This window comes from Oncorhynchus clarkii, chromosome 9 (assembly GCF_045791955.1).
Source record: "Oncorhynchus clarkii lewisi isolate Uvic-CL-2024 chromosome 9, UVic_Ocla_1.0, whole genome shotgun sequence".
Taxonomy (NCBI): Eukaryota; Metazoa; Chordata; class Actinopteri; order Salmoniformes; family Salmonidae; genus Oncorhynchus; species Oncorhynchus clarkii.
Window position 1 is genome coordinate 71091551 of NC_092155.1, and position 12481 is coordinate 71104031.

Genomic DNA, 12481 nt, shown 5'->3' on the forward strand with positions numbered 1-12481 from the left:
AAATAAATCTTGTCTTTATCCTCCGGTGGATAGCTAGCTAGTTAAAACCAGTCTTTTCCTAAATTAGTAATGGATGGAGATAAGTATTTGGACTTGAGGTTTTACCTAATTCTCTGTAATGGCCAATGATTATAATGGTGATTCTGATCCAACCATTAATTCACACATTCTTTCTCTGGCCTGAGAGGATGGAAGATGTAGCAGGCTATACCCACCTAGCAAAATGTAGTTGAAAAGACGACTATGCCCGACGTCCAATCTCCGTTTAGTTTTGGTTGAAAGTTTCAACGACTTGAAAACTTAATTTCAATGTACTTGCAGCACATGAACGCAGTATAATGTTTTTTGGTATATGGACAATTTTATTAACAATCATACATCACTCCAGTATTTACACACAGTATTTCTGTACAACATTTGTTCTAATTGTCTTTATTCCACTACTGAAGAACTGACTCGAATCATCACCTGCTCATATTTCAAACGTCCATTATTCCATGCCTTACCATTAACTGAATTATTGCCATTACATTTTATCAAAGGCGTTTCAATTCGGTTTTGATATTTCAAGTAACATTTAGTAATTGTCATTATTTATGCAACCAACTGACTTGTTTTTTTACAATTGTATTGTTTGCAAACAACGGAGTAAAACAAGCTTATATTTTGGGTTGGATATTGCATCAAATTCTTACTCTTTTAATCAATGGCATATTGAGAAACTAATGAACCCAATGATCGACCAATCAACACTCTTGCAAAACTAATGAACAAATATCTGCAAAAGCTACGTACATCTTGGTCCATCTTAGAATGAAAGATGGTACAAATTCAGGATATCTTCCACTATGTCAAAATTGTGCATGGTATATAAGTTTAGTATCACCTTTAAAACAATCCATTTTTGTTGAATTAAAAAAAATAATTAAATCAATACGTCAAATGATTCAACTACTGAAAACTGAAACAAACAAATGGATCAAACAGACCAAGTCTGTTGAAGGTGGTTGGTGGTGGCGTGGTAAAGGGGAATTCCCCTGTCTCTACCTATGCTTCAGGTGGTCTCCCACAGCTCTGCGTATGTCATGTTCTGTGGCCTTGATGTTCCATTTCTTGACTGCCAGTGCAACACAGAAATAAACATATTTAGTCATGCTATGTATATAAAACACTCAAAGTAATGGATATGGAGCATCTATGGACTCAGTTACACCCGACACTTAAAGGTGACTTAGTGTGAGAGGCCATTGTGCTCGCATTAGGTTCAGATCTGCCAGGATGGGCATTGTGTTCAGAATTTGACAGTCTGGATGCAATTAGGCCACCAAATATGTACAATCAATGTAAAGAGACGGGGTGAATGAGTGGGGAAAAGTACACGTTACACAAATTACTTAGAGAATAACAAAGAACAAATGTGGGTTCCTGAGAGGAAATCAACTGTCAAAAGGGGAGAGAAACTACATGAATCAGTGGACAATTTCACTGATGTAAATCAACATAGATGATGGAACATATTCCCTTTTGCTTATGTGATATAAATATTTACCATCTAAACCATGTGACCTCTCACCTCTCTGGCTGTAGAAGTGTCTCACTGTGCTCCACCCTCACTGGGTCCTCAGAGGAGAGGAAGGCTGGGAAGGGATGAAAGGATCAATGGATCAATCATTCAACAAGTCAGTAAAATAAAGGGAGTGTTGATTAGCTTAAATATCCATCTCCCACCCATGGAGAGACCTATATTCTGTATCTTACCCTCCAGACAGTCTCGGGGGTAACGAGGCGGCTTGCCTCATTCCTGGTCAGCTGACATGGCAGGGGGTGAGCGAATCATCACTGGTTCATACACACACAGGACAAGGACAATAAGCCTAGTTAATACAACACTACTACAGAGAGAAATAGCAATAGCGTCTTCTTGTAGGCACTAACTCCACCATGGTTCGTTGGACGAAGCCTATGGGGAAATGAACAGCGGTTTGGTAGGGTTTTTGGATGAGTGTAGAAAATAAGGTCTGTGGTAAACACAGGCTTAGGAGTTTTGTTCTATGAGATAATCATCTATAACATTCCATCTTAACTGCCTGTGGGAAGGTTAATTAAGTTGTGATGGCTTGAATTAAATATAAAACTTCTTTCTCACAGACAACCTTGTGTTCATAAGTGTAGTGTATAACAAGAGGTGTTCCAGCTCGGAGCCTGGGTTTGATTATGATGCTCCTCTCTCTTACCTATCCATCTCCGAGTCTGGGTTTGATTATGATAATGCTATCTCTTATGAATCCAGCTCTGAGTCTGTGTCATACCTATCCAGCTGAGTCTTGGTTTGCTCCTGATTTCTGGACCACTGAAGCAGACTGGGATGTTACTGCCTGAGAGGTTAGTCTGCCCTTTGACCTTTTGAGGAGGATCCATTGTCATCAAGCGGCTTTGTTCCTTCATCAGACAGTGGAGTCATAAGTGAGAGCAGCTCCTTGGTCTGCCATTCCTGAGGGAGAGAAACACAAGACTGATAACAAGGCAGCCACAGCCTACTGTAGAGGTACACCTCAATAGTCTAGTGGCTTCCTCTCTCCTACCTTTCATTGTCATTGATCTAAACAGGAGAAAGCATTATGGTATTTGTTTTCACCCTTCCAGTTTGTTATTTGACTAGGAAAGTCCCTGCAGTTGTTTTATGAAACGTGTTATGCAGAGTGGAAAGTACCCAATGGTTGCAGGCGTAGATTTACATTGTTTATTATCTGTTTTAGTAGTCTGACAAATTAATCATAATACTGCTAAACTGCGAATAGTTTTATCGTGGTTAGATTAATTTAATTGTAAATACATTTGTCCATTGATTGTAGAGATTGAAAACAGGAAGAGGGGGGAGTTTTACGAGGAAGGAAACCTTGGCCTACAGCTCAGAGTGAAACCATTATGTACTGTTGTATGACAGGGAATGTTAGGGAAGAGGACGGTTTAAAAGTCTATTGCTCTTTTATTTGTTCAGTTCGATGATTTGCATCTAGTCGTATGCTATAACTATGTGTTTTGTGGGGGATGTTAAGACTGTCAACTGTAAATTATATGTCTATGGTAATTCAGTAAAAAGTTGTTTTGGGTGAATGTGTTTTCCTTAGAACTGTGGAGAGAAGTGTATTTACTTGCTAGTAGTAGAACTGGTTTCACAAGGGACATAAAGTGATACTATCTAGGCTACATTTTCTAGGGCAAACTCAGCAGAACGTTTTTGAATTCATGCATATTGTGCAGTTGAAAGTCATGCTGACAACCACCTTAATGATTAGTACTACTTGTATTCTAATGTTGTATCGTGCAGGCACCACGTGTGGGTTCAGTGGCCTTTTAGTGTTGTCCTTGTCCTGTCCCCAGAGTTCCCAGTTTACCACAAGTTCACCTGTTTAACAGACACAATCACTGAGATGTCTTACGGTTAAAAGCAGTGCTTGAATTGAGTGGGTATGTAAGGATATAGGACTAACTATTGCTATAGAAATGGGCAAAAAGCAAATGCTACCCCTTGTTTGCTAAGCCTTAGTAAAAACAGTCCAGATTATACGTATATAGCGCTATACAGGCTTCAACAATGAATTCCGCAATTATTTCTGCATAGTCCACTAGACTATCGAATGTCTTGCTCACCCTCAACATGGGTTCTTGGTAGGCCTAACATGCTAACCAGACCAAACAGGTTGCCTGTTCAGAGTTTGTTTTGATATTTTAACCTGCGTGTCGTGATCGTGTTTGGTGTGGGGGACAAAATACATGTATGCATGATAGCGCAGGCACGCAGCCGGTTCGGGTTCCGTGTTAGTCTCCGCAATTTAGAATATTAGTGGTAGGCTATGCCTATACAAAAATACCAAAACGATAGAAGCGGTATCCATAGACCAAACAGTTGAACAGATTTTTATTCAGGTGAATCGCATTGAATCAGGCTATTCATTTCAGTGCAGCTGCGTACTTACCCATAACCTATAGCCTAAACGGAACCAAAAATACCCCTGTCTATTTTGATCACAGATCATGACAAAGCCTGCACATTTCAGCTATATTTCTCATTGATTTAGCCCACTATCGCCTACAGATTTGATACACATGAAGCCCTACAGGTTCTCTGAAACAATAGCCTGACTAGGATCCTTTGACTCCTCCCCGCGCCATATGTGTTCCCAATTACGCTAAACGTTGTCCTATTAATAAGCTTTGAATGTTTCCCTATTCATTTGCATTGGTTAACCGGTGTCAGAGGAAGGCCCTAAAAATTGTCAAAGACTCCAGCCACCCCAGTCATTGACTGTTCTCTCTGCTCCCGCATGGCAAGCGGTACCGGAGCTCCAAGTCTAGGTCCAAAAGGCTAATGAACAGCTTTTACACCCAAGCCGTAAGACTCCTGAACAGCTAATCAAATGGCAGCCCGGACTATCTGCATTGTCAACCCAAAATTATTAATCAACCAGGTTGTCACCGAAATAATTATAATATAATAGTAGCCTTTTCATTTTCTTTCATTGCTGCCAATACTGTTTTCTATGTTTGATTTCACTTAATACTTTGGGATACTAGTGCACAAAAAACACTGACAAATACAGTGTTTTACTCCAATTTGGCAACCCTCATAAAATTTTACTTGGCAACAGTAATATGCCAGAAACCAACTTCAAGAAACAATTGAATGTAGATCACATTTACCACAGTGTACAGAATCTGGACGTACCTTGTAATGATGAGTGAGGTAAGAGCTTGAATCTGTGGGAGAATAAACCAGTAATGAACAAGGACCGTGTGAAAGTGAAGCTATAGTTTCATAGCCCTTTGATCATATCTTAGTTGTCATCATTGTATTGATAACATGCAGTAATAGAGCATACACTTTTAGTCATACGGCTGAAGTTCTTGACATCTCACCATTTACAAAACTAACACCTGCAAGATGCTGTACTTTCTTCTGTTTCATTGTACTACATTGCTTGGTGTTTCCTCTAAATCTGACGATGCCTAATAGAAGGAAACATTACTCAATGAAACATTTCTAGTTCAGCCCAGAGTAAGTAGAACAATAACATCTGCTCAGCTAACCTTAGCACAGTGACTGTTCAACATGTAGATTATATCAACCTACCTCTACAGCATTTACTGTCACTGGAGAAAAAGTCACTGTTGTTAGACTTCTTTTCTTCCTTAGAATTACAAATATCCTTCTAAGTATTATTGTTATTGTTACAAGAGCTATTAGGACTGATGCCACAACACCAATGATGATTCCAGGATATATTCTTGAGGATTGTGGTCCACATTCAGAATTGGACCAATGAGTTCCTGGTCTAAGTTCTTGAAGACCTAAGGATTTACACCTGTAACACATAATATAACAGTCTGAGACAGCAATTTGATCATTCAACTTTCTGTTTTATTGTAGATTTGTACTGTAGTATATTGTTTGATTTACCTTAAACTTTTGATGTATGTAAACATATGTGAACTTACTGTGTGTGTGGCTGGCAGGATGTTAATGATCCATCTGAATAAGTATCACCAGTGCAGTCAGAACACACAGTATCTGTAGATGTTGTTCCTGCATAAATATATGATTGCATTTAATTTTTCACCTACTAATTATATTATATTTACAGTTAATGATTATTCACACTTTAACTCCATTAACTGTTAATGATTATTATTCACACTAAAGTGACCAACTTGACTCAATTGAATTAAGACAACAATTAGTATAATGAGTGAGACAGAAGACCAACCTGTGTGGTTGATGTATTGACCAGGTTTACAGCTGCTGTGTCTCTGGGCTGCTCTACAACCATCCTTAGTTGGGTCTAGACAGTAGAACCCCTCCAGTGTCCCACAGACAGTGTCTGATGAAGGTCTACATGGCTGCTTTACCTTCAAACCCAAACCTAGAGAGAAAACATGGCATGTATTATCTGATGCAGATTACAACTGACATATTCTCATAGCATAACAGCATAGACTAACATATCAGTGTTTGTGTCTGGGTTTCAGTACAGACACACAGGACCACTCTTACCTGGATCACAGTTGATACACACTTTGCATTTTATGAGACCATTGGGCTCATCAAGGAACGTAGAATCAACACAGGGCACACAGCTGGTGCTGGTGAATTCAGTACAATGCCTATGTACATGGTTTCCTGGGGAAGAGAATCACAATGTCATGTTTTTCTGTTAGTGTTGATGATGTATTAACGTCTGGTGATTCATATGATGTAAAGAGACGGTCCTTACCTGGTGAACACATGGGACAGCATTCATCCCCTATTCTGTATTCAGCTCTACCACATGCAATACAGCATCCAATGCTTACAAACACCAATATAATAGGTATCTGGAAGTAGAGAAAATGTCACAAAAAATATCACAAAAATCTAAACTGATGGTGTTCATAAAACATACAGAAGTAGATCACATAATTCTAACCCAAATATTCACGTTTCAAATCAAATTAAAGTAACTATATGGAACCCTTTTAAAGTATTTTGTGAGTGTGGTGGTGCCCCGTGGTGTTTTCATGTCGTCATTAAAGGTGTGACATTAGACCCTAAACCTTGGTCAGCGTTTCCCAAACTTGGTCCTTGGGACCCAAATGGGTGAAGGTTTTGGTTGTCGCCCTAGCACTACACAGCTGACTTCAATAACCAAAGCTTGATGAGGAGTTCATTATTTGAATCAGCTGTGTAGTGCTAGGGCACAAAACTAAATGTGTACCCCTTAGGGTCCCCAGGACCGAGTTTGGGAAACGCTGACCTAGTGAAAATGTACATCTCTCCACCACCTATTTTCAAAAAGGTTTCATTAAAATTGACAGAACCATTAGGCAAATAATAACTGATTTATATTTCATAGGGGAAATATTTCAATTGATAATTGTTTTAAACATGCCAAGCTAATCATAAAAGTTTCACTCACAGTCCATATCAAAGTGTCAAACTGTGCCATCGTTCCTCAATCCTCTCCAACTCACTGGAAGAGCCACACACTGGATTTGTGAAGTTCTTAGGAGTTTTGAAGTATCCAGATGAACTGACCTGTTGAATTCATGTGTTTTAGTATATGTAAATATAATCCTTTCAATTTGTAAATGATGATCTTACTGAATTGTATCACTGAAGAAAAAAATGAACAAGCTAGTTATCAACTTTGAGAAGTATGAAACAGAAATAGGAATGTAGTTAGAGAATGTTGCCATCTTTGACACTTGATACAGATACGACCAGGAAGGTATTATTGTTGCAGGTTAGGAGAGCATTTCCGCTAACCCTAACCCCTTTCCTAACCTTAACCTAACCCTCCTAACCTGCGGTGTATAACATCAGTAGTACACTATAGTACAGAGATTCCCAACCTTTACTGTCCCAGTGAGTGAAGAAACATGGTCTTCCTCCTTTTTTAACCAGCTCATGTTTAAAACAAATACATGTTAAAACACCACTGGAGTCTGGAGATACAACTCACCACTATAACTGGGCCTCCGAGTCTTGTCTCTGCTGTCACTGTCCCTCTGTGATTTACCTTGTTCTGATCTGTCACTGTCTGTAACTTTGTTGTCAGTCTGTCTCTTCTTGTTCTCCTCTGCTGTCACTCTGCCCTCCCTACCCTTTTGTCAACAGGTGTCACAGCAGTTCTTCTGTCACCCTGTCAATGACATAATCTGTATCCAGGACCATAAGGATTTCCTTTTCAGTTGCCATCAGAATTCTCAAGACCCGGTTACGAACTCGGGTCTCCGGTGTGAGAAACAGTCATTTAGCAAACTGAGCCACTGATAGTCAGCAGAACCCAGAAGATGAGGCAGGACACAGCAGTACTTGAGACTGCTGTTTTAATAAAGTAAAAAGGAAAGTTCAGGCAAAAATATAAATCCACAAAGTCAAAAGTAATTCCAAGAGAAAAATGTAATCCTTCAAGTGAAAAGGTAAATCCACAAGGTGGTAGGTACAGCAGGAAAAAGCCTCAAAAGATAATCAAAAATAAATAAACGAGAACAAAAAACAGAGCACCACAAGAGCCTCCAACTGGCGCAACAAACATTCACAGCATCGCTGGGTGCTAACATTCAAACACAGAGCAAAGAACTGAGGGAAAACTAAGGGTTTAAATATATTCAAAGGAAACGAGGCACAGGTGCAAATAATAACTGGAAACAAAGGAAACCAAAAGGGTCAAAAAACACAACGGGGGCATCTAGTGGCCAAAACCGGAACAATCCTGGCCAAATCCTGACAAGAATAAATGCTTCCAAGAGATTGTAGGATAGGGTGCTCCTGAGTCGATGTTTTATGAATTTGAGAGATGAGAAGCTCCTCTCACAGGCTACCTGGGTGACAGACAGGGTGAATAGGAACTTGTACCCCAGACCTATAACACTGTAGGCCTCTGTCAACAAGATGTACCACCGTAGAAGTTGACAACAACATACAGCACAGTTCTTACATGTTGAACAACTTGTATTCATCCTCTCCACTTATTCTTCATCAGGTCCATCTGCAGGTATCTCTCACAGTCCTGGTTGTGTACTTCTCCACTGCTGATGTTTTCAGTCTCTCCCCTTGACTGGCAAGACTAGTCAACTCACACTGCAAAGTACTGACAGCTGCTCAGTTGTCAAACTTAAACAAGAGTTTGCTTAGTTTTGCAAGTCATGTCTGGGGCAATCCATTATATTGTATCTCTGAGAACCTGCTGGGGTCCAGATGAGTAAAGTCTGTGTAGAACGTGCCTGGGGTCAGCAAGCGCTGACAGATGTCCTCAGTGACTGTATCCATGATGACAAAGTGCACCTTAGTCTCTCTGCATCTCTATCATGGTATCATGGCATGGTCTTCCTTTTCTTTGTTCTCTTCTGAGGCATCTCAGCTTGCACTTCCAGTTCGTTGTCTTCATCCTGTTCTTGCAGCTTGTCAGTGGACCACTGCATGAAGCTGTTTGCAGCCCTCTCCACATCAAGTCCCTCACATTCTTTTGCAGAGCCTCTTGTGTTCCCAATACCATCCCTCTGTCAGGATGTCCACGCCACTGGTTTGAAGGTACTTGGAGAGAGGGGACGTATTCTCAAATATAGACAGAACTGTTTGGGCAGTGAAGATTGTGTTGTATCTTGAGCAGAGACTCTGTTAATGCTCTGGCCTTGACACGTCCAGTTGGCCTTTGACCTGCCATCTCTTCAATAACCATCAAGGTGAGAATTACATCCACAAACAGAGCATTTTGTGGGTCGCCAAAGAATACAAAGACCTTCTTCAGAGCAGCATCCTTGGCCCACCAGCGTGTTTCTCCTATAGGAGAGAGACGTCTGTGGCGAGTGTCCAGGCTCTTTTTTCCACACATTGATTCTTTGGTAGGACTCTGGAATTAACACTGCCAGGTTATTTAGTAGAGAGAACAGACATAACTACTCCTATTGTGTCTGCAATCACAGGAGTCAGGATGTGTGTCTAACACCTCATATACTTGGTTGGGAGAGTGGGAGTTTTCAAACATTTCTATAGGTAGGCCTAAAGGTTTTTAGGCAAAACAACACAATCAAGACGGAAAGCTCCTTGAAAGTGGGAATATGCCAGTCCTATTGGGCCAAAATCAATGATCAATTATGGCCTATTGTATAGATAATAGAACGAATATGAATGAAATGTTTAAGAGATCTGATTTTTTGTTTATAAATACTTTGCTACAATGGCCCAGTTTGGTATCTACCCATTACTTTATCTTAGCATGTGCACGTAGTAAGTACACCATCATACTTATAGGATAAGTGTATTTTCAGATACCACAATGATCCTTTAGTTGTGGATGTTTCATGTAGCCAGCCTGTAACAACTTCCATATTCTGCACATAGAACTATGGAATCCGGTCTGTAACTTAACAGTTTAGCACCATACCAGCAGGTGGAATCCGAGCCTTAAATATAACAGTGGACACATCACCACACTCCCTCTCTTGCTCTTGGACCTCATCTTTGTAAGTCTATGTATCACTCTTTTTGTTACCCGTTTGACTTTGAATGTGTGCCACTTCAGCTCAGCTAATCAGAAAACCGGGCCGGACCATTTTGGGAGGGTGGGGGGGTCTTGCCTACTGGTCAGCCAAGTGCTCAATATAGATTATTTTGACAACAGAGATATTGTACAAAAGTAATCGAAAACAGGCCCATGACCCACCGGCCATGTTTTTTGTAGAAATAAAACATGATTTAATTTATTTTTATTTTTTAACAACCCACCCCAATAAAAAATGATTTGGTCTTTCTGCCGTTTGCCAGATGTCCAATTTGCCCATGCATGGAGCAAAGTCATACACCTGGCAGCAGGCCAAAATAACGATGAATGCCTACACTCCAAAATGTTGTATTCCAACAAGCGTTCTTCTAAGATCCTAAAAGTTCCTCAGGGTTCTTGGCTATGAAAAATGCCTCCAAAATGCTCTTCCAAGAACCCCAAAGGAGGTGGGACCTCCTCAGAAACCTCCTTAGTTTGTGGGGGTTCTTGCAGGAACTGCCCAACCGGAACATTTGGATTTGAATTTGAGGTGACAGCAGGTGCAGGCACTTAACTGAAAAATGTAAAGATTTCCTGAATATAAGGTAAGGTTTCTCCCTTGTATGATCTAAATTGATATTGTTTGATGATCATACCCTCTATCTTTTCATATTTGTAGAAATGGCGGTGTTGTTTGACACTTTCTCCCTTATAAAATTCTGTATATCAAATCAACAAAGAGGTAAGAATATGTTGAAGGCTATAGCTGCATTGGGTGCAGATGACTATACCTCTCACTTGTGTGTGTTTAGCACCACACTTTCAAATTAAAAAGCAGTTGAGTCATCAGAGGCAGAACAGACATTGAAAACAAAAGGAAGAGATCAGCCTTGTCGTAAAATTACAAATACAGTCATTAATCACGATTAAAATATGTCATTCTTTTTCAGTTACTGCACGGTACATGTTAAGTAGGCTATTTCTACATATACACACATAATCTGTATCTTACCCCGTCTTGGTTCGCAGTTGGACTATTTTACTTTCACTCTGACTTTCCAGATAAAGTTTGCGAAAAGTGGGAGGCAACCTACTGATAATCCACTATACAGTTTAAGTGGATAATCCACCCCAGAACTACAGATCAATTTGGTGAAAGCCTGTTTTATCAGATGATAAAATACATTTCCATCCGTGATTTAATTTGTAAATGGTCCGCCTGTGAAAATCTGGACATCGTGTATGAACGCATCATTAGTAGGCAATATAATTATTGTCACTGGAGATACAGGATTTCACACTATCACATTTCATAACGCTTTCAAAACAATGATCTACACTCTAGATCGACAAATCAGCCAATATATAATATGGCCACACATCCATCCGTTTATATTGTCATGACAAATGTGGGATTCTGTATTTCACAGTATTGCCATTACCATATATATGATTAAATATTATCTGATGTTGGTTGTGTGAGGTATCTGCATTTGTGCACTGGAGCATCATTATGAGATTAAACAACTACTTGCCTGTTTGTGTGTGTGACAAGAACTGAGTAACATGGTGTGACCTGCATGTAGCAAAACTGTAAATAACAGCCCAGCAGATGCTTTGTCCTTGTGTTTGTATGTAACAATATTGAGCACATGGTGTGACTTGCTGTATCTTACAAAGTTGCGGTTAAGCAGGCATAGAGAGGGGTGGTCATCACGAGGTTTAACTGAGATGGAAAAATACTGAACAACACAATAGCAGGAACTGAGCAACTGTTATAACTAGGCTGCGATACCAGAACAGTAAGACATCGACGGAGGGAGGACTCCAAGAAGCGCCAAGAGGCGGGGACCCGCCTGAGCGCCTGCAATAGGCTGAGCAAGTTTAAACCACGCCCAGCCTGTACTGTGATAGGCCAACAGACGTTTTGGGACAATGTCTATCACAGTATAAGAACACTGTTTACATACATCTTGTCAGTTCTCTGTTCTGCCCTGCGCGGTATTTCAGTGAGCACCTATATACGGAAGTTGCATTTGCCATTTATTACTTAGCTAATAAAAAATAAATAGTATACAATCGGTGGCTCATTGTTATATTTATCCTGATACCAGATTCGAATTTACGCAACTCTAACACAAAGTAAAGACTTCGCTTAGATGTGCTCAATCTAAACAGTGTACCAAATTAATAACCTCCGTTTCTTCTTCAAGTACCATGTCACAATGTGTCGTGTCTGTAGGATAACGGAACACACTGCAAACTAATACTGGATTTAAATACCCATTAAGGCAATCAAAAGGGATAATGTTTATTCTGAGTGGATATTAGCACCATTGGGAATCCATATTAAATGTATGTTTTATTTTGTTTTTAAAGAACATTTAACCTGCAATTTAATTTGATGAATATGTTTTTGTAATCCCCACTGTTGTCATGTATTTGTAACTGTAATAAAATAA

The 12481-nt window shown here is 39.8% G+C and overlaps 1 protein-coding gene across 5 annotated transcripts; it reads right to left on the reverse strand.

Annotated features, from left to right (window-relative positions):
• Window positions 1-339: 339 nt before the first annotated feature.
• Window positions 340-11055, reverse strand: LOC139416899 (tumor necrosis factor receptor superfamily member 14-like). Of its 5 annotated transcripts, none has more exons than XM_071166068.1 (13): window positions 11032-11055; window positions 6954-7007; window positions 6273-6372; window positions 6053-6178; window positions 5766-5921; window positions 5497-5584; window positions 5132-5363; window positions 4918-5007; window positions 4727-4758; window positions 2310-2491; window positions 1759-1839; window positions 1574-1637; window positions 342-1117 (listed from the first exon to the last, which is right to left on the reverse strand). In XM_071166068.1, exons 2-8 carry the CDS (start codon window positions 6981-6983, stop codon window positions 4963-4965), a joined length of 777 nt encoding a protein of 258 aa, XP_071022169.1. In that variant the 5' UTR covers window positions 6984-7007; window positions 11032-11055; the 3' UTR covers window positions 342-1117; window positions 1574-1637; window positions 1759-1839; window positions 2310-2491; window positions 4727-4758; window positions 4918-4962. The 5 variants fall into 5 exon arrangements, with proteins under 5 accessions (XP_071022165.1, XP_071022166.1, XP_071022169.1 ...); XM_071166067.1 differs by having other exon boundaries at window positions 6954-7072; XM_071166064.1 differs by lacking the exon at window positions 4918-5007 and having other exon boundaries at window positions 340-1117; window positions 6954-7072.
• Between the last annotated feature and the right edge of the window lie 1426 nt (window positions 11056-12481).

Coding starts and splice junctions, on each gene's coding strand:
- LOC139416899 (XM_071166063.1), bottom strand. CDS start 6,983: ATGGCACAGTTTGACACTTTGATATGGACT. Junction 6,179..6,272: donor CTGTCCCATGTGTTCACCAG/GTAAGGACCGTC, acceptor TCTCTTCCCCAG/GAAACCATGTACATAGGCAT. Junction 5,922..6,052: donor GTGTATCAACTGTGATCCAG/GTAAGAGTGGTC, acceptor TTTTCTCTCTAG/GTTTGGGTTTGAAGGTAAAG.